The sequence below is a fragment of the Megalops cyprinoides genome, chromosome 1 (genome assembly GCF_013368585.1).
Source record: "Megalops cyprinoides isolate fMegCyp1 chromosome 1, fMegCyp1.pri, whole genome shotgun sequence".
Classification (NCBI taxonomy): domain Eukaryota; kingdom Metazoa; phylum Chordata; class Actinopteri; order Elopiformes; family Megalopidae; genus Megalops; species Megalops cyprinoides.
This window is the reverse complement of record NC_050583.1, coordinates 67,865,662-67,889,183: the sequence shown is the minus strand read 5'-3', so window position 1 is coordinate 67,889,183 and position 23,522 is coordinate 67,865,662. Positions and strand designations below refer to the sequence as shown.

The window sequence follows — 23,522 nt, the reverse complement described above, 5'->3', positions numbered from 1 at the left end:
AGCCAATGTGGTCTCCACTCCAAACCCTCTAGAACATTGGAACCATAAGGTAATATTCGACCAAGTTAAGTTTACTGGTTACCTGTGATTTTAAATAGTGCTCACAAAGGCGTAACGATAACTAGACGGAAAACCTTTAAAATCGGTAACTAAAACCAAACGTCTGTTCGAAATTTCATTGATGGAATAGTCAAAATGCCGTGAAAAAGTAAACCATTCCGGACGCCAAAAAGTAAACCATTCCGGACGTTCTTCCCAAATCCCAAAACCTCGGTCACGCTGGCTGAAAAAGTCAAAATCCGGGTCACACTCCGTTGTTACACAAACACTGGTTTCTAGCAGTATCTTACGTTAATATTGACATAGATTGCAAGCTCGGATAAGTTGTGGTAGCATTATGGAGGAGGTATGGAAAGTGCAACGCTGTCATTGTAACATAATTACACACATAATTACATTATGCATTGTAATATTATACATAAAGCACATGAGTTGAGAACAGAGAGAAATTTTTGTTTTCTCTCCAAGTTACATACTTTCCTCGTTGGTTTAACTTCCTTAAAATCAGTATAACTTGCTGTAGCTTATATTCATTTTGGAGACCGATTCATTAGCAGGCATCAGAGGCTATGTACAATGTAGTATATTATAGCAACATATTAGGTATGAGTAATTGGCCTCAGGGTATAATTTAAGTTAACGTAATGGAAATGGTATTGCATGTACTTGATAAGCTTCTAAATTAGAGTACGAATATGCCCACTTTGTTTTTCATGCATTCATTAAACAGTTGACCCAAGCATTTCATGTTTTAAATTTATTCAGCTACTAGCACAGCTGAATCAACCTGCCAGCTAATAAGCAAGACCTTTATTAGTTTAGATGGGTTTGCCACTGGTGCCAGGATACATCAAATACACAGCTGGAAGTCCCTGGCCCTTAGGATGGAATATGACGATAGCAATTAAAGACATGAATGGAGTATAGTCAGATGGAATGTAGGTATATTTGTGTGTGCTCAGTGAAAGGGCAAGTTTTGAAATGGAGTATGAAATAACAACACAAAAAACTAAAATGTGACAAAAAGGATGCAACTAATGTTTTTGTCACCTAAAACTGAACTGAAATTCAGAAGGATGAAATGGAAAAAATGTGCCAAATACTAAACAGGATGTACCATTAACATAGTGCTAACAAGCCCAGATTTATTTCAATGAATTTATCACAATGAAGCACTAAGAGAGATATTCAGCAATATCAACATCTGTTTGATATGCCAAGAACTGCTACTTTAATATTAGTTGCTTTATTCAACATCCGCAGGTAGTTTAATTTAAGCATAATCCTCATTTTAGCTTTTGCTCTGGGTTGCATGCAAGAACGGTAATCAAAACAAGTTCTTTTCTGGTGTTCATTAAGATGATTGAACATGAGCAGGATGATTGTGTCCCTGGCTTCTAATAAGAAATGTTCTACCAAAGAGTCTGTTGGCCAAAAAACCTCCTGGAGAAATGTGACTACAGCTGGCATTATGCAACTTAGAGTATCAAGGGGGTCACTTCCACAGAGGGAGGTCAAACCAATTACCTATTGTAGACTTCTGCAGATGAATCACGCCCTCCCTCTGTGTCCCCTCTCCAAATAAAGCACACACATTTCCAAAGAGAACAGAAAGAGGACTCATTTTTCTTGCTCCACACTGCTGATGAGAATGAGGTTCGAGGAGATCCTGGCGGAGGTCGGTGGATTTAACAGTTTCCAGTTCCTGGTGCTGCACCTGCTCTGTCTCCCTCGCTTGATTGTGGCCCTTCACTTCCTCCTGCACAACTTCATCTCTGGTGTGCCCCCCCACCGCTGCGCACTGCCCCACCTGGAGGATGGGGGGGCCCTCGCCGATGCCGACACGCTCTCACTCAGCCTCCCCCGCAATCCCGACGGCTCCCTCAGCTCCTGCAAGGCCTTTGCCTCCCCACACCTCAACCTCTCCCTCGGGGTTCTCTCCAACGTATCCACTGCCACGGTCCCCTGCCAGCATGGCTGGGTGTACAACCGCTCCCAGTTCCTATCCACCACCGCCTCACAGGTAAGGAGAGAGCTGCTTTGCTCTGGGTGTCTGGGAAACCTACCAAGATTGTCTCTGCTCTGAAAAATGTGGCAAAATGATTACATTTTATTGTACATGTGAAATTATGAAGTGTGTATATATATACAGTATGCATATATATACAGTATATATAGACAGAGAGAGAGAGAGGGGGGCAAGAGTTTTCTGTTTCTGAGATTATGTTGACTACATGCGTGCACTCAGGTGATCACTTCATCAAAACCCTCACTGCGATACAGACAGATAATTTGTTAGAGTTTTCATTTACAGGAGGATTCCTAATAAAACTGAAAATGGATGGCCCATGGGTGTCAGTTTGTGTAATTAGGCGGCATTAGTGTAGCATAGTGATAAGGAGCAGAAACTAAAAAGCTGCTGGTTCGACTCCACCACTGGGGAACTGTTGTTGTACCCTTGGGCAAGGTACTTAACCCAGAACTGCCACAGTAAAATATCTGGCTGTATAAATGGATAACATGTGTAACTTATGTAAGTCACTCTGGATAAGAACATCTGCTAAATGACAATAATGTAATGTAAAAGTTGTTATGAAAGCATCTGCTTTTGCTTATGAAAGCTTATGAAAGCTTGCTTACTTCAGCCTGTTGATACACATCTGAAGTCAGCAGCCAATTCTCAGCTTTATTTTTCACATCTAAATGCTTTTGGCACATGTACTTTACTTGCCTGTATATAAACACTGTGCATGACATTGGTATGTTAATTGGGAATTGGCTACAGTTTGTCCACCTAAGACTGTGGTGACTGAGCTATATTGCTGAGGGTTGTCTTTGGTACATTAATTGCATTTTAATTTACATAGCACTATTTCCAAATCACAGAGCTTATTTCAGAGAAATTCAAGAAAGTCCATTATAAAATATATAGCTGAAAAGGATGAGTAATGTTGATTGTCAACACAAAATCAATCATAAACAGTGAAAGTAGAAGAAGCAACATTATGTGATTACACTATGGTTGACCTTAGACAGAGGAATATCCTAATGAAACATCTTATATACAGTTATATACAGTAGGCTTGCAAGAAGGCCAGTATAAATTCAGGCGCCATGAAAGGTTATGAACATTTCTTCCTTTTGGGCTTATCTCATGTCATGCAAGCTCTGCATTTGTGTGTGAATATATGTAATGTGTATTCATTTTTGTTTTGATCATGTGACAAAGTCTCATGTATTTGCTTTTATTGTCACCTGTAAATCTATGTTGATTGTTTTTTTTCCAGTGGGATTTGGTTTGTGATGACAAAAAAATGAACCAGGCTCTAGCAAGCTTCTTTTTTATTGGGGTCACTATTGGTGCAGTCCTGTTTGGATACTTATCAGATAAGTATGTGCCTTCTTTCTTGTCAAGTGTAAACATACACTCCTGTGTGAACCAATTAGTGAAAAAAGTCCAGGTGTCAACAATTTGGATTGTTTCTGTGTGTCTTTTCTGCAAATGTGTTGTGAAATGTTGCTATATTATACAATGCATTGCTATTACTAGTGCTCAATACAATGCTGTGTGTGTATTCCATATGTGTCAAGTATATGAGGAACAATATGAGATACACGGTTAAATTATTTTATTCGGTTTAGATATCGTAACATACATTACTTTTTATACTACTAATAATCCTGTCACTGGAGTGTAAAACATACATAACAGTGATTTAAGTTTGAAAATTGCACCCATCATAATTTTTTGTTTCTTGTGAAACAGCTTCTAAACAATGAATTTCTGTTTATACTGTGTAAGGAAGATAAAGAAAAATATATGCACCCTAACCACAGCACTATCCCTAAATCCTCCTATACACTCACCCAAAGCCAATGGCTTTTTATTGCAGTACATGTCACACAGCTCATTACAGTAGAGTTAACACTCATTGAAGGATGGGTACTACTACACTGGAGTCATCTGAGTAACTCGCAGCTGCCTGATGAGTGGGAGGGTGCCGGAAAACTGTGAGACAACAACACCCTGGCCCATCTATCCACCCGTGTCCACTGTTGGAATGAAGCACTGGTGTGGGCTCCTGGTCACTGTCAGCAAATGATACATCTGTGGTCAAACTCAGACTGTACCACTCAGCTTGCACTTGCACGAAGTGAGTGCCTTAATCATTAAATGTAATTCTACATTCAAATGAAGGCCATTCCACCAATAGGAAGGGAGGAACCTTCTTGGTATGTGTCACATACATAGGTTTTGTGTATGTATGTAATATGGGCCGAGTTATACCAGAATAGTAATCAGATCCTATGATTTGCTATGGTCTATACTACGGTACTGAAGTCCCCGTTACCCGGACAGTGTTAACTTGCTGAAGATTCACCAGAATCAAGAAGGTGTCACAATGAAACATATTTTTGGAACATTAAGTGCGGGCATGCTTCTCTTTTCAATCCTTGAAGTTACCAAAAAAAAGTGAATCACAACACGTCACAATCTGTGTCACACAGGGCTTTCAGGCAGACCTGAGCTGAGCCCAGGAAATATCCAACTACTATAGCAAAGCCTTACATGGCAGGTGGTCTTTGGACTCAATGTGTTAGGTTAATCAGTAAACAAGGTGGTAATGGATATCTGTGATTTTTGAGCCCTGTAGTGTGTGCAGGTATTTTCCCATTTTGACGCCCAGCACAATTTAATTCTTGTGAGCAGGTTTGTCTCTCACAGCTGAATCATTACATGTCATTCTGTTTTGTCTCTAAGGGTCATTAGTGATGGACATTAGTGATTAACTTTTGAAGTAATATATTACTCTCTGCATTTTCATTCTCAGATTCCCTTCCTGTTTATATTTATGTTTTCATTTTGCCTTGTTGTTCTACTTGATATATTAGTAAAACATTTTGAAAAAATACAGATGAGGTGGTAAATACTTTCAAAGTAAATTAGCTGGTTCTCAGTTAGCTTTAGAAAAAAAATGGTTAACAGAAAAACAGTTTGTCCATAGCATTCTGGCAACCACACTGAGGTGTTGTAACAGCATTCCTTAACCATGCACTTGTAAAGTGGTGGCTTTCTGCATACCAGTGAATCTGATCATTAACATTGGTGCCCACATGTCTCTGCAGCATAGATAACGAAGATGGGGAAGTCAGCATAAAAACAAACCTAATCATCCTTTTAACTTGGTTAACCTTAAAAGTGTTGTTTCTGTGCCACAGCACATGGTAGCCTTGTTTCTTCTCTTTGCATAACTGCAAGCAAGCAAGCTCTGTTAACATGTTATTATCCTGTCTAAAAAATGTCTGCCAACTGAGTAAACTTTATAAAGAACACATATACATGTGTATTCAAATTTTTTAAAGCACAAAATGATTTGTCAGTGGTACACTGTGAATGAAGTCTAGGTGGTTTATAAAGTACAGTGACTAGAAAGGACCATAAACATACAATCTTGCCAGTATGTGTGTGTATGTGTGTGTGTGAGAGAGAGAGAGAGAGATGAGGGACGCTTGTGTAGAAGCAAATCCTCATCTACCTTGGGGTTTAAACAAGCGGATTAGAGACAAAAACATCTACCCTTGCCTGAAGCATCCAGATGTTGACTTTGACAAGGTGAATTCAGTGTGCTTAATTGACTGTTAGCACCTAGGAATGTGCCTCTTCCTACACAAATTAGCACTGATGTTTTCCCCATGGTCCCTGAATGCAGGTTTGGCCGGAAACCCATGCTCCTGCTGTCTTTTGTGTCTACCACGGTGTTTGGAACTGTGTCTGCCTTCTCTGTCTCCTACATGATGTTCGTTGTCACAAGAGCCCTCTGTGGAGTGGCCTTGACTGGGATGACAATCACTACACTTGCCCTAAGTATGTGACCCTCTTTACATTCTCATCCCTTCTAATGTTTTCCTCTGAAACCTTTAGTAATAGCTTTAATTCAGAGATACTCAGAATGAAAATAATTTACCTCAGACATGGGTGGTAATACTCTGTAAGTCCTCTTCTCACCTTGATAACTGCAGTGGCATGCCTTTTCAACATTTTATTTCAGCATAATATCAAATAATGTATGATTTAATGTTTCCCATTTCTTTGAATATTTCTGTGTGAGAAGTTGTGCGCCCTACTGAAAAAAATCAGAATTGCACCTTTGGTCGTACCCTTTGTTTGACTGTAAATGCCATCCCATTCGACCATAACAAAATTACATTTTTACCAAAAGGTCTGAGAATTAAAAAAAAAAAAACATTTGTGTGCTTTGATGTTTTTTTTTTCATTGTAAGCTTCAGAGACTATACTGGCTAAATCTGCAAATGTTTCTATTATCTGGCAAGTGGGTAAACATAAATTTGACAATGGTAGCAGATGTATTGTGTTTGTTTGATCAAAAGGGATAATATCATTGGGTTAGTTGGGTTAATCTAATTGGGTTGATATGGTCCCCCCAGAAAACCTTGAAATTATGCAGAAAACAACACTATAGCCTACATTCAATACAACTACAACGCAGTTGTTTAAATTAAATGTTAAAACGATGCTGTATGAGACAAAATGTTTTCTTTTAATTTCAGAGAGTGCTGAACGTAACATTGAGAAACTTAAATGAGTATCAGTGACAAACTGAGGTACTCAGTGGTACTAAATTAAAACAGGGTTTTAAATCAATACACACCACTGCCCAGATTCAATCCTATAGCAATGTAGGATTGACTTGAAATGAAGAAATTAAGCAAGCGTTACATTTCGTATTTATTTCACTTTTTCTTGTTAATGCCACCACTGACCTCATCATGTTATATCAGTAACATGCAAATAGAAGACTTAATTATATTATATTATATAATTATATAATTAATGATAATTTTGTTTGCTGCATAATATTTTTTGTTCATTTTAAGAATAACAAGACATTGTGCATTGTGGTGAGATTAAATATGTGCTTCCGAATGACTGAACTATTTTCATTTTGCTTTTTTAAAGGCATAGAATGGACTGACATTCAGCATCGCACATTTACTGGCACAATTGTCAGCCTGGCTTGGAGCATTGGCAACATGCTTCTGGCCCTGCTAGCCTACTACTTCCGCGACTGGAGGCATCTAATGCTTGTGGTTACCTCCCCTTGCCTTGCTGCCATCATCTCTTGGTGGTACGATTGATAATAGATCAAGTCTTGCGCTGCTGGTCTGTTGGTTCAGTGCCCATTGTAGCTGGGCCCACTTTTTTTTTCCTGTTTTACTTACAGGTGGATCCCTGAGTCAGCAAGATGGCTGCTGGCCAATGGCAAAGTGGAGAAGGCCCAAACATACCTGGCCCGGTGTGCTAAAATGAATGGGAAGTGCTGCTACACTGCAAAAATGGACACAGAGGTGCATTGTGTACAGGGCCGTGCAGAGCTAAAACATGCTACTGCATATCTGAGCCACAATTATCCGGCATTCAGGACAGACAGGAAGTCCAACTTACAAAGCTTTTAAGAATGCTACGGCCATAGAGAGCACATTTGCAGAGGATAAGTCCTACAAGGTGGAACAGAACTATACAGGGACATAAGGAAGGAAATATTCAGTTGACGTAGTTAGATATGTCATTATGTTTCAGTGACTGTTTCCAAATTTCTTTTTGTTTCAAATTTCATTCATTTAAAAAATATGCCAGTGCATGGGAATATCAAAGCAGAAGTACATGACATGTAAAATCAAAGCAAAACTCTGCAAGCATATAGTCACAGCACATGAGGATGACATGTAAAACATCGGTGTCACTTTTTTCACTGTCATGCCATGTCCGGCAATGCAGACACTGAGGAAGATCACTGCATCCGAGAGCTCCAGTAAGGACCACTCCTATATGGACCTGGTGAGGACACCAAAACTGAGAAAAATTACTATCTGCTCAGGAATCTTCTGGTGAGAGAGACAATGCATTTATTTATCCCTTTAAACAGAAACACTTCTGCAATTTGAAACATCTTGTGTGCCCCAGGCATGCTCAAGTATTTATATGAAAACAGTTTGGGAACATTGTTTTAACCTTCTCAGACTATTATTAAATTACAGGCTGGCATAGCAGATAGAAATAATTCACCCCCCATTGATTATTCCTCTTTTTGCTGTGTTGCAACATCAAATTTAAGTATATTAGAATAGGATTTTTTCTGCCCCTTTTGAAGTGACTCTCTACAGAGATAAAATGAAAATAAAAGTATTTAGATCTTCAGAATTATTTAAAAATAAAAATCTGAAAACTGCTTAATTGATAAGTAGTCACCCTTTTAAACAAATGAAATTCATTTCATTTTCTTGAGAGCTCACACTAAATATGGTACACAAGGTACACCTGTGTACCTTGTGTCACTGATATCACTGATTTATTTTATTTCTGTAGAGAGTCCCTTCAAAAGCCTTCAAAAGGAGCAGAAAAAATCCCATTCTAATATACTCAGATTTGATGTTGCAAAAAAAAGAGGAATAATCAATGAGGGCTGAAAAATTTCTGTACATTTAGGTAAAGTTTTAGAAAGCATTTATTTTGATGCGTACATTATGAAACATCATGCTTTATATTGCATGCAATCTGCAAACCTCTTATGTCCAATTACATAACCAATATCTGAATTTACATTAAATATGCTTATTTACTGTTTTCTGTCCCCACAAAACCATATCTGACTGGCCTTGTTTTTTTCCTTCACAGGTTTGCTGTTGCCTTCACATATTATGGAATTAGCTTCAAAATCACAGGGTTTGGTTTGAATATATACCTCACACATTTCGTATATGCTGCCATTGAAGTTCCAGCCAAGCTGGGGACATACTTTGCCCTCAGTCGAATTGGGAGAAGGAATGGGCAGGCCTGGTCACTCATCATTACAGGGACATTGATTGGACTCAACACAGCTATACCCACAGGTATTATAAACATCATTCATCATCATCATTGCTTTGCTGTGTTCAAGTAAAGTGTTAAAAACTCAACATAGATCACTTTAGGGAACTAAGTGGCTGAGTATGAACATTTATAAAGCACAGTGTGTACAATTTGACTGAATCACAAGTTCATTTAAAACAGCACCTTTATAATGGGATTGTCACAGAGAGCTTAATAAGCACAGAAATGTAAAAGTGAGATACTCAATATAATTATGAACATGAAATTTTAACAGGACAATGCTGACAGCAACGATAATTTTGTGTCATGCTATAGCTAACGGCAAAATGTATTAAACTCACAGTTCAAGATTTTATTTACATATTATAAAGAGAAACAAGTGAACTGTTAAAGGGGCAAGTAGATTTTTCATGATGAACAATTTTACATATGTTGTTTAAAATTGAAACTTTATACTCATTGGCTTTGTTTACTGGGAAAACCAAGGGATATGCTCAAACTACAATTTTTAAAGCCCTCCACCTCACACCCCTTGTTAAGGAACTACAAAATGTTACAGTTATTATTATGAATGACCGTCCCACTCTCATCACTCCTGTCTCTGTATGTTCCTATCTCTGATTATTAAATGTTTAGCTGTTGTTAAAGTTTTAAGAAAAGTTGTAAGTTGGAAACCATTTGCTTATTGTAATTTGATGTCAGAGCAATCTGCAAAACTGTAAGCAGTTCCAAGATTGCAATTCTTGTCCCGATAATGTTAGCACTTTGGCTAGTGTAGGGAGGTGATAAGCAGTTATCAGACAATTTAGGTTTAGTGGTTGTGAATATTTGGAGAGCAATGGTAGTTTTTAGCTTGATGTAGTAGGCTTTTCTGGTTAATTCATTCATGTTTCCTGTACTGTATTGTCTTCCTTTGATCCCCTTGCTGCTATTATTATACATTATTACTAGAAAGCAATTGCGCCACAGGACTAGATACTATATTCTGTTTACGTAGCTGACCAGCCATTGCTGCTCTTTTCAGCTAGCTTGTTAGCTATACCAGAAGAATAACAAGGCTTTTCTAAAATACAGGGAACTATAAAATGCAATGCTGTCTGGCTATATAATAGATAGCATGACAGCTAATAGATGACACATAGGCGAAACAGACTATATACCGTACCAAAAACATACATTAATCCATAGCGTGCCTATGTGATTGAGAGTACTGAAAATATACATTCTGTATGGGTCAAAGTTTGTATGCGTTAATTAGGACATCATTACATCAATCTGTTCACTTGAAATCAATTTTAATAGGAAACCATTACGTGTCATAATGTGCCATCTGGCCTTCACTTGATTCATAACTTCTGTCTTGTCAGTCTAGACAGCAGAGATCTGGATTCTAGATTTCATGGCTCCTTTTTGCACTTTGTCTCTTGGTTTGGCTCTCTGAAATAAAACAACAAATGACAAGTTATATCAGTGCATTGTTTCCCCTTTTATCTAATAACTACACACCCCCTAAAACCAAGAAGGACAGTAACAATAATAATGATGATAATGACATACCACCTTTACCTGTTGTCATCTAGCACCCTTGCATGCAGATGGTGCATTTGATACTTGCAAAGAGCAGTGTATGATTACTCCACTATGTATATTTAAAAGTGACTAAATGAATCCCATTTGGCATCAAATTTCTGTCCTGTAGTCATTCTAGATTGCTAGTGTTGCCTGTTATTATAATAAGGATTAATGCCACCATTTGGTTCATCTTACCTGATGAGTTTCAGCTGCCACCAGCTTACGCTTTCTTACGGTCTCAGTAAGTGCTGGTGCTCTTGGTGTGGTGGCAGCTGGTTGTTGTTTAGTTTTGCTGATGCGTTCTTCTATCACAGATTCCTCTGAGATTTTAATTTTTTCAATCATCTGCACCTGCTGCAGGGTATTTTTCCGCACCATTGTGGCATATTTCTGAAATAGACATGGGGAGAGAGATCAGATCTGAAGCAGCATCACTGTAGACAGTACACAAAACATCATCAACAAACACGGCTCAAAGCATACATACTAGTTACTCATTCTTTTATATACTGCAATACTAACTGTCGTTTTTGCTTGTTAATTTACACAAGAAGAGAAACAACTTTTGAGACTTTTTTGCATATTAAGCAAATGGTTATTGTTAGTCTCTAAATTTAAAATTTTCTCTGCTTTGCTGACAATGATTATGAGTACCTTTTCCTCCCGCTTTTTTTGGGCCTCCCTCAGAAGCCTCTCCTTGTTCCACTCACTCTTCACTTCCCTCTCAATCTTCCTGAGCCGAGCACGTTCTTCAGATTTCCAGCTCAGCAGATACTGGGGCAATGAAATAATGCCACATTATTTGAGTGGAATCTGCCATGTCAACAGAGTTGGGGGGACATACCCCATACCCACACAACACAGAGTCAAACCAATTTTTTGGGTGTTCCTCAGAAATGTCTGCGAAGACAGAGAGCATTCACTTAATCGTTTAATGCTTACAAGCATTTATTTCTGTACCATAACTTGTAACACACAGAATTCAGATACAACTTAATTAATGACCTTGAAGTCATCCAATACTTTTAGATTCTATGCAATTCACCTTCCACATCACTGATACAGTAACAGCTTGCGCTAAAAGCAGTTTCAGATTCTGCTTCCACTTAGAGCCTTTGCGAATGTTGCATTTCATAATACACTCCCCTTGCAACTTTGCTATATGATTCCATTCATTCTATCTATGATTAACAGTTTCAGTTTTAGTTAAACCGTTTCTCTTGTTTCATGCTGTAGGCCTTTTAACACCCAAACGCAGATCCTTTACACCAATTACAGCAGCCACTGTCTGCCAACACTACCTGCCATGTTAGCAGTCACATAGCCCTTTGAGAGACATTCTTGAGCAGTTGACATGACATTGGTAGTCTAACATATGGAGCATACATGATTTCTGTGTAAGTAACTAGCCGTGTTTTTGAACTTAAAACGTTTCATATTATCTACATATCTGCTTATTAATTCTCACTTAAATTCTTACCAGTTCTGTTTGAAACTCCTGTTCACTCTCATCCATTCCCATCATATACTTATTTCTTCCCCTTTATATAAAAAAGAAAGACCATATTTTCCATTTGCTCACATTTCATTCACTGAAATGCAAATGTTGAATTTTGCATGGAGGGACACAATTAAAAACAGAATAATACACAATTTGCATCAAAAGAGAGAGGAAAAGGCAAACTATACTTAAAACAAGAATTAATCTAATTTAATAGTAATGGGGGAGTAATGGAGTAATGGAGGAGAACTGGGGGTGGTAATATTTATATAAGTTTTATAAAAAATTCTATGATTTTTTAAAATAAATTACAGCATGGAATACACCAGTGGAGCTTCATAGGGCTTTTCTAGTCCAATAAAATACATTATGTCCTTAATCCAGTGAGTGTGGGAGGTTATTCGGCACTAAGGAGGGAATACTCCATTTCATGCTTTGAGACAGTGTGTAGTCGGCGCAAAATATGGGCAAAACTTGCTGTCCAATTGTTGTCTGTTTATGAGAGTTCCTTTATTTTTGCTCTGTATTTACTTATGACAATTACTTTATGCACAGGGTTTACCAGTTCTTAACGTTTACTCTTACATGGCCGCCTCCGATTTTATCAGCTGTCGCAGGCAGTCCACTTCATCCTCCAGCAAAATCTCCCTCATGTCAGCAAGAGTGAAATCACTGGAAATCAGGCCCTTTTCCTGATGTACCAGGAATTTCTTTAGCTTGTCCCTCTGTAAAACAACCAGACACATTGAAAGTTGCTCAAATGAGTCAAATTTCTGAGTGCAAATAAGCTTTATTGTAAACACAGCAAATGGATGGATTAAAATATTAATTGCAACATTGTGCTTCCTACCTGTATCACACCAATGGTGCGGTCTGATATAAGCTTGAGATTTTCCAGATATCTCTGGTGAGATTTAAAGTCATGAAAAGAGCATTTCACCTGAGAAAAAAAATATGACAATTAAATGATATTTAAAAAAAATTTTTAGGGCTTTGGATAACATCAATGTCACAGAAATCTCAATCCATTTCATGGTTATGTTATAAGTTTAAATGGCATTTTGTCGATCTATTTTCTCCATTTATCATCATTGGAATTTGAGGAATTTTTTTGAAGATGAAATAATTTAAACCATTCTTGTGGCATAAACGTTTAATGAAATATATTTTAAAGAGATATAGTGGCTTTGAATATTACCTGAGTGTACCTGACACATAATATGCAATGACCATTACATCTGTTACACTTGAAATTGAGACACTGCAGGACTTAATTTTATTTACTACCACAAGTCTCTCTCAGGGTTCCTCCTGTGACACAGTATATTGACTTGTAACACCAATACTTTCCTTCTCTGCAGAGTCTACCTTCATATGTGACAAATTCATTACATAAACACAGAACCAGTCTATTTGGACATACTTTACATGCTGGTTGACATGCAAGTGATAAGCTACAGTAAGGACTGGAAAATGTTGGTAGTGCAGGAACATTTGGTCTCTACACTGTGATAGAGATTGATTCTGCGTAAAAAATGATTTTGCAAGATAGGGTCTATGTGAACGGCATAACTGTCAGCTGTAGAAAGACTGTATTTTCATGTCTTACTTCATTGTCTTTTGTAATGAAATTTCCCTTTCTTAACTGGTCCTGCATGTTCCTGCGTTGGTAGAACTTGCGGAGATGGGGATCGTGTAAGCTGTTGTAGTTTGGTCTCATTATGTACATATTTGGATCCGAGAGGATGAAGTCCTCTGTTTTCATATAGATCTGCGGAGATAAAATTGACATTGTGTCATGTTAATCCAATGCTCATATCAGTGTTTCTTAATCATACATAAATAGGAATTACTGTCGTGATCCTTCCTCCCCTTTTCCCCTCTCCTAGCTGTTAAGGAACTATGAATTATCAGAAAAGAATACATGCAGTTTCAGTACCAGGTTTGTTTTTCTAAGTGGTAAATAAATTCCAGGCATGAAGAACTTAAATCGTCCACTAAATTGCCTGGATAACGTGGAATACATGTGCTGTTCAATCTGTTTGAAATAAGTATTAATGGGAAAAATTACATTTTGTATCATAAATATTTTGTCTCTGTATTTGTCTGAACTGATATGAAATTGATGTGCCTATTAAAAGGGGAAGTAGAATTATATGGTTTAGGATTGATCCCAACCCTGTTATCCGCGGACAATGACGAGAAGTCCACAGAAGTGGACCAAATTAGCTTTGCTCCACCAGGTAGGGTGGGGCTGGAGTTTCTCCTAGCTCTCAGGCATCTGTGATTCATCAATTGTATCATCCACAGAACGCCCAATATGCTGTAATAGGCTGCAATTTGTGGTTTACAATGCGACGAAAAGCCGTTGGCTTCGTGCCGAGAGGATTGCGTTCATCTTGCTTCTAAGGTCCTTCATACGGAGGTTGTGACGGTGAAACACATTCTACTACACGCAGTTGGCGATTCGGAAAGAGAAGCTAACTGAGAAGTATCTTCAAAGTGCTTACCCTCTCCCCAAGTTTGGCTCTGGAGATCGCCATACTGGCCCTGTTTTGGCCCATGGCTCATCTGGAATTGTATTGCATCGATCCGTAAGGCTAGTCTTCCCCTAAAGCCTAAGAATTAACCGTGCTTTAAGCGTTATAGTCAAGGGTAATGTACGTAACAATGGTCCAGAACAACAGCAGCTGTCATACCAAAGCCGTGGTTCTAAAAGACGTAGGTTCTAAAACTTGAGAGTGTTGCGAAACGAAAACATTCTAATGACCGAACAGAAGCCGTTGCTGTGGGGATGTTGTAACATTTCTTCAGGAATATCTTGACTAATTTTAACGTAATTTTAGTCCGCCTAATTCTTTGCAGTTTGATAGGTTTTCAGTTATGTCATGTGTACATTTACATTTAGCCGCTAAGCAGACGCCCTGATCCATCCGTACAAGATCAGTATATTTAACAACAGCAAGGAGAGCTTCACGCGTATTGAGTTTATTAAACAGCTCATAAGATTATCCTACAGATTCTTTCGGGGAACATATCTCTGTGCCTTTCGCGATTGACTCAGTAAATATCCAGTTGTATAAATGGATAACTGTTAAATGCCAATAAATAAATAAATAGTGGAGACTTGTCAATGTTGGTAGGAGTCCAGAATAGTCACTAAGAGGCTGTATTGGTACATCCATTTTCATACAGACAGGCTGAATTGCTAACCGATGTAAGTCTCTCTGGATATATGCCAGTAATGTAAAGTAAAATAAGGCAGAATGCTGATACTCTGCACTTGCGATCAAGTTGAATGTGCTCTACTAAGAAGAGAAAAGCAATAACTGAAGCTGAGTGCACCATACAAATCAATGAGCACGACCGTTTTTACATCATTATTAACTTACTAATTAAACACATAGTACATTCATAATGTTCATGCTACCTGCATGACCATCTGTGGACAGATTACTCCTCAGTATTTGCATAAATGTTTATTTATGTACGGTATTTAGCTGTAATGGAATTAACACCGTTATGTAAACACGTGTTCTTATAACGTGCTGGATGCCACACATGGAATGGGCTTTGGAAGTCCTTGCTCCATCATACAAGGTCCTGCTGGCCCCATATGAACATGGACTGGCCAGACAACTGCAGACTTTTGAGGACAACCAGCATTTGTGAGTGATCTCCTACAGGACTGTGAATTTTCTTCATTTCCTGAGGGACCTGTTATATGTACTCTCAGGTCTGAGTCTTGTTTTTCAGAGTCAAAACCTGACTGTGAATGGCATGGTGGATGTGCTAGAGATGAACATGGAGCTCACTGCTCTGAAACAAACACTGGGTAGTGAACCAACAGCACTCACTGCTGCTCTCCAGCATGATCCAGTGCTTCAAATGTCATGTACAGATGGATTGAACTGACAAATGTGAAAACTAATGACAAGATATATTTTAAAGTTATTGACAATGTTGCAAAACACATTACCAATCGGGTGGAGAGTGAAACAGATGATTCAACATCAGTATTGCGAGCAGCAAGAGCCTTTGTGAAAGTGCAAAAAAGTGTGGCCACGGCAAGGAGATGAGCTTGCAATATATGGAGATCAACAAAGAACTACGAGGTTGCTTTCAACGAAAGCTGCAACACCTCAACACCTCCAGCAAATGAGCAAGTCCTGTGTGGTGGATGCATCTGAAGGCATTTGTTTCCAATGCACTCTGGCTGGCAATCGCAAATGCATGTTATGGAGGAAATCAGGAAAGTTGTGCTAACATCTTGATGCTGTATGAGATTGTGCGAGTCTCATCAGCTGTATGTGACAGGGGATTCAGTTGTCTGTGGAGGATCAAGTCTGTTTGGCGCTCAGCCCTTCCCATAGACATACAGAGCAAGTTCATGCTGGTGTCACATGCAAGGCCCAAATTTGAGGTTTTCAGTTTCGGGAGGGCAATAGATCTGTGGCGGACTTCTACACAAAGGTCAAGGAAATCAAAGTTTCAAGAAGAAAATGCAGATTATGACTTGCTAGACTCATTCTTGCAACCGTAAATTCTGTTGTTGGATGTTGGATGTTGGATCAGATCAAGTAATCTGAAATTTAAGAACTGCTGTTATTCTTTGAATTGTGGTGTGAAATAAATAATTAATAATTAATTGTTTCATTAGAATGAATGTCCTTACTAACATAAAATGTGTTCATTAAAAATGACATAATTGGTCAAAATATACAGTGTGAACACATTGCAATCATATTGCACATTCCGCCTACCAAAAACTGATGACGAGAAAACGTCAAGCCCTGGTAAGGTCCTATTTGATGTTCCCTGTAAACAAAACACACCCAGATTTGGAAAGTAAGACTAATTCGCTAGCCAGCTAGCTTGTTTTATGCAAATGTAGAAGTGAATTACAGTGATATTGCCATGATTGACCACTTTGATTTCTACTTGGGTTAGCAAGCTATTTAAGAATTTTACAGCTAGCTTTGCTAAAAATGTCTGGAGTTCCCTAAAAAATGTGGAATCCTCTTCTGCAGTTTTTTGGTTGATTTCATGTTTTTCCCGAGCATGGAACATATTCTGTTTTCACACAGAGAAAGGTCTGGGCGTATCTACTGGACAGCCAGTTCAGTCACAAGAATAAGTAGATGAATGTATCACAATATTGTCTTTTGTTGTGCTATTGACCAAATGAACTGTCAGTGTCCACAATTTTCTTTTCACGTTTTCAGGTTATGCTCTTGTTCGGACTCTGGTAGCAGTTGTTGGGAAAGGATTTTCTGAAGCAGCATTTACCACAGCCTTCCTCTACACGGCAGAACTGTACCCTACTGTTATCAGGTAAGAATACAGCACTGCTGAACAGCGCTTTGTGGTTGGAACATCTTCAGTATTTTATACAAAGGTATACATAATGTCTATTTTGGAACAGAACTGCACTTGAGGAAGATGAAGTTGCATCAACATAATTTCGAATCAAATATTTTGTAGATTCCAAGTGATATCAGAATATGGGATTATAGTGCCTCTCTGCTCCCGTTGATATTTTTGTCAACTGTCTATTTCCAAAGAAACAAAAATGTTTGAGGAGTGGACTTCAGAGGAGTTTGCTGGAGATCTGCCAGTCATTGATCCAGATCAGGTCGTAATTACATAATTGGACCAATGACTGGATGGGAGCTTAATTACTAGTTGTTCCAGGTGTCAGTTACCTGCCATTTTTAAAGGCAAGTTTAAAATGTGGAATTTTGAAAATTCTTAAAATGTATTAAAGACTGTAAGAATATGCCTTTTCCATACAATCTTCTCTTCTGTGTTCCAACAGGCAGTGCGGCCTTGGTTACACCTCTTTCGTTGCTCGATTGGGAGGTTCCCTGGCACCAATGGTCATGCTCCTGGAGGACGTCTGGGTATTCACACCCCCTCTGATCTTTGCAGCCACGGCCGTCATCAGTGGATTTGTGGTTTTCCTATTGCCTGAAACATTGAATGTCCGTCTCCCCGAAACAATCCTTGACATTGAGGAGGGCAGGTATGTATGTGTAGGAGAAACTCACAAGCAAATCTGTGTTTGTCTCTCAGAGTCAACCTAATGGATTAATGGATTTCATGATGTTTGGCTACTGCATTTCTGTTTCAGACACACCCGTACTTCTGAAGACCCATTAGCCAATACTGAGCTAAATGAGATGAGTTCAAAACCACTGGCATCAAATGGAGATGAAGGTCCCTAAGGTATTATTGACATATATATATATATATATATATATATATATATATATATATATATATATATATATATATATATATATATATATATAAACTGGCAACAGGTTTACTTACCTTTCAGTATGGTGCTGATTCAATTGTAGGAAGAGTTCCTTCAGCCATGATCTTTACAAAACTAAAGCTGCATTCCAATCCATTTTAATGTTACCAAATTTAGCTTTGCCCCACATTTTGAGAGTTGAAGGTAGAATTGTCACCATCTTGAGGGCTGTCCCAATCCAAAAAAATGTGATTGAAACAAGTGTCATCAGTTATCCAGCCTCCATTATATTCCTCCCTCACACTGAAGAACAATACAGCAGAAGAAAGCTTTCTTTCTAATACTGCAGAAGTTGTTATGAAATGAAACCTTTTGGAGAGGTTACTTTTAATCCGTGGTGAATTGGAAACATATGGCAGAGATGCTCATTTACAAGTGAAAGTGTTGTACACTCTCACATACAATACTTATTTGATAACCCCTGAAAATTGTACCATCTAGCTCTCTTGCCTGCTCAGTTATTTTTCTCAGTGTCTTATTAACTACTTTCAATGCCCAAAGGAAGAATAAAATGCAGTATCATTCACGGACATTATCACTTTGGACTTCTAACACTGGTACATTTTCTGTGCCCATTCCTGTTTATAACTGTATACACTGTGGCCTCCAAATGAATTCATACTCTTGATACCTGATAACAGCACATTGCTAGAAATGCCGTTCTCTTGGTGTACGCCACACATGCACTCGCCCAGTTGTCGAGAATATTGTGAAGGATGACTCAACTGACGATGTGACTTTTTTAGACATTTCTGTAGACGAGTGCCTATGGTTTTTGTGCCACTGAACTCTCACATGTGCATTCATCTTTGTAATGAGGGGTTTATGCACTGCAACCCTACTATAATATCCCTCTCTATGTAATTGTCAACAGACTGTTCTTGCTGACACAGTCTGATCACGTCCTGCATTGACATTCTCAGTCACCTGAGGAAGAGTTGCTCTTCTGTTCTTCCTTACATATCACACTAATGCATGAGCATCACGGTCATCGAATGTGCGCTGTCGACCACAAATTCCAACCTTATTTACTGATGTCTTTCCCATAGATCTAAATGCAGATGTCACTTTAGTCACTGTTCCTATTGAAACACTAACCAGTTGAGCAATCTTTGTGACTGAAGCTCCTGCCATCCATACCCCAACAATGAACCCTCTTTCAAAGTCACTTAGAACTTTTCCTCTTGCCATCTTGATCCAAAATCGAGATCAACTGGGCCTGCTCAGAATTTTTATACATGCCACAGAGCATGATTGGATGTTAATTGCTTAATTGTACCATGCAGTACACCTGTGTGGAAGTATCTGCATTCGTTATGTTTCTCCACTCATTTATTCAGGGTTTTCCTTTGTCACCTGTCTGTATTTTGCCCATATAAATGAAAATATTGTCATCTAATGGTCATACTACTGAAACTTAACATCTTTAATGAATGTATGTTCTAAATGTGGAGGCCAAAGTGTTTGCTGTTATAAATACGAATGTGCACAGAGAATTCTAAGAAATCTTCAGTTGCAGTTCAGTCTGAATTGAGATTAGTTATTTTAATATAATAATTAGTTTTATATTTCACTGTGAATAATGTTGGTAGCTGGATAAAAGATATTTTTTCTTACCTGATAGTCTGTAATACCTCATCCAACATGTATGTTTTTTATTACTGTTTTGTTTGGTGTTATTTTTGATTGTGTAGCCACATTGGAAACCTTAATTAATGATATTAAATTAGTAAGTTTAATAGTTTTGTCTTTTTGTGCCTCACCCACATAGTCCTGCTGGTGTAGTATTTTGTTGTACTTTAATGGTGCAAAGAACATACAGTAACTGGTTTCCACTGAAGTAACTATTAAGAGATGAAATATAATATTTGGTGATGGCATTATCTAAGCTGTTCTTTATACTACTGGATTTATTGATCTCATTTTAATGCTGAGCTGATTCTTGTAAATATCACAGAATTCTCAATCATAAAGAGCTGAAATATTTGAATTTAGCAAATTGTCATAATCTCAAACTGTGACATTGTTTCCATTAAATCTAACCATAATGTGCTTTGCCTTTAACTAAAGCGACAAAGTAAATAAAAAGAAGCATAAACAAATTGTTTTAATGATCTTGGTGTGTCTGTGGGGAAAAAAAGTGATGGTAGCTTGTATGTAATTTAGAGAGTGTGAGTCAAGTGTACTCACACTCCCTAAAACCATATTGAATCCCAGGATGGAAAGAGCACCTCATACTCAAGAGCTGTTAAGAGTATATATGTTGCTTGTGTCACTATAGAGAGTTCAGTGTGACTACAGGGTAGAGTTGTACTACTGGCACCCAATGACCCTTTTAATGTAAAGAGAGGCTGAGGGATAATGTTGTTATACCTCTGTGCAGTGACAACATGCTACACATTAGATCCACTCACTGGTACATTTACTGCTCTGTCAGTAGCAGCATTTGAATATTCCATGGAGATCCTATTTTGGTAAAGACCCTTGCATCACAATTGTGATTTACAAACTTTCAGTTGCAAGACACATGCATTAGATGCATCTGACATTGTTTCACATACAATTCTATCTTTCCATTGATTTTATGATGTTATAATGTAATGTAATGTATTCCAATGTACACAGCAAAGGAATGTAGTATGTGTATCCATTATAACAGAGTAAGATCATTCAAAAACAGAAATGCATTTGTGGAGATTGTGAGCAGTCTCTTGGCACCAAAGATTGTGCAGAATTTTGAGATCTCTTGGCACCAAGGTTCTGCAAAGTGCAGTATTTACAGCATCTTCAATCTGCAATTTTCTTCCCTGATGTCTCAGTAAGTACACTTTTATGTCCACTGATTGTCTCAAGTTAGATAACTCTGTAACTCTTTGACAAACCCATACTAAGCTAAATAGACTACTGAAGTACTAAAATAGAACACAATAGAGTACAAAGTCTATAGGTCTGGATAAATGTTTGGTCAATGTACTTATCTATACTTCCCAATCCAGAAAAGTTCTGTGGCTCTGCATTGTATATATTTAATTAATGCTGCTTCGTCACAAGCATATACTACTTTGCTTTTCCTAACCTGTACATTCCAGGCCATTCAAATTTATTGTGTATATATTTATCAAGGCATAACAATTGTAAAGACTAAAATTTTGCAATGCTCCACATTATTTGCCTATACCTACAGATAATAATACATACTTTGCTTCAACTAATACATTTCTGTGTCCTCTTCCAATATTTGGCTACTGTGGGTCTGCTTAAAAATATGGTAAAATGATGTACACTGCTCTGTTGCTAAATCAGATTTGATGTCATTATCACATACAGAAAAAAGTTATTTCCTCTACCTACTAACAAGTCAAAGTCCACATTCTGAATTACAGTGATAAGGGGTGGATTGTCAAATTTCCATGTTAATGGCCACTAGCCTAAATCTTCCCTAGGATTATTGTGTTGTAAAACTTTGTTACAGTGCACTTCTTGTTAGGATTTCTTTGAACAAGTTTTCAGACACACTATTTCTACAGTTCTGCAATGTGTTGTGCATGTCGTGAAAATGAAAAACAGTAAAGATAAGCTGTTTGCCAAACACCAGGTAACTTAACTTCAAAACCAGAAATATAAATGTATGCCCCTCACAGTAACTTTACAGGATTCAAGAATGTCAAGTGTAAGGAAAAACAAGGCGCAATTCCGATCTTCGCAGAAAAGACTTCTTTATTTACAGGAACGGCAGTTGTCAGAAATACGTGAAAACGCACTCTGGGTTCAGCGGAGTCAATCTGACCCCGAGCACTTAGTGAAAGCATTCTTTATACTGATACAGAGCTTTGATCAGGATAGAAAATAATCAAATAACTATCAATAAGGGTGGGAATACATGTGGTGAAATACCGGGGGTTTGGTAATGAGATTATTTCGTCTTTGATCAGGATAGACAATAGAGTACCGGTGGTGAACTACCGGAGGTCTGGTAATTAGATTGAGAAGTGTTCTTGCTAGGGAAGACAATCACCCATCGCTGGTTCCTTTAGAAGTGTCAATTGTCGCAGCAGCTAGCTGCCGCCAAAGTGATAGTTGAAGTCTATGAGCAGGACTGTGGTTACAATAAGGCCATCTTAGACAAATGAATACAGGTATTAGCATACCTTAAGTGAGAGGATCTGTGCTATCTTATGCTGCACTGAGTTAGCTGGTTTAGGGATCTAGACCAAAATCTTACACAAGGTAGCCTGATTCATTCCACTTGAATGTCAAGGGTTTCAGTTTCTTCATTCGCACAAAATAAATGATTAAGCCCCATTGGGAGCTGGTCTTTGGTACTGCTTTGCTCCAGTGATGTGCAATATCCATACAATGCAATGTAAACATCTCACCAAATCACTACATTTTCTTCAGTATAAATGAATGGTAAAAGGCAAAGCACCTTGTACTTTCATTACTCAAAGTAGACACTCTTCTTTCAAAATTCAAACATTTCAGTTTTTGACCAACCAGAGGAGTGTTTCAGACATTCCCTGAATATAAAAATTAAACTCCAAAAGGGATTTGTTTTGTCATGTTCAGCTTTTGGCCCACGGTGCCTGCTGCAAAAATACTGGACTAGAAAACCCGGCTCATACTCAAAGGGCCATGTCTGCAGTGACTTTGGTCTTTCTAGTGATCCAGGTGGGATTTACATTCAGATGAGATGACACATCCAAACTGCAATCAGAACAGGTTACATTTAGTCTCCTGCACATTTTTGATTTCAGTGACTGACAAACTGATATCATGTAAGTAATGGGGAAAACACATTACTTTCTTTAAGGGGTTAGTTAAAGCAAAGGACAAAGCACCTTGTGATTGAACATTGCAGTTAGACTGAATAAAGGCCTTAACCCAATTTACTGGCATTTCATCACATCCCCTATGCATGTCACATTAGGCTGAATTTTAGTGCTTAGTAAATCAAACCTGAAACACATTTTACTTTTCTTTTGTACTCTAAGCAATTGCACAAAAATGATTTTTTTTATTGGTTCCACTGCTTGATTCTGCTTCATGCATCAATCATAATGGCTCAAATTTCAGAACTTACCACACCACCCCGTCCCAGCAATATGGCTCCCTTCCACCTTATGTTTACAAATAGTCGTTTATTCAAGGCTTATAAACAACACAATAGCAAAACAATG

General features: G+C 38.1%; 1 protein-coding gene across 1 annotated transcript; it reads left to right on the top strand.

The window, feature by feature from the left end:
• Positions 1-1,687: 1,687 nt before the first annotated feature.
• On the top strand, positions 1,688-18,250 carry slc22a7a (solute carrier family 22 member 7a). The gene is made up of 10 exons (XM_036553479.1): positions 1,688-2,083; positions 3,348-3,451; positions 5,772-5,926; positions 7,040-7,208; positions 7,305-7,428; positions 7,859-7,968; positions 8,756-8,970; positions 17,249-17,357; positions 17,842-18,048; positions 18,157-18,250. Exons 1-10 carry the CDS (start codon positions 1,706-1,708, stop codon positions 18,248-18,250), a joined length of 1,665 nt encoding a protein of 554 aa, XP_036409372.1. The 5' UTR covers positions 1,688-1,705.
• Positions 18,251-23,522: the final 5,272 nt, after the last annotated feature.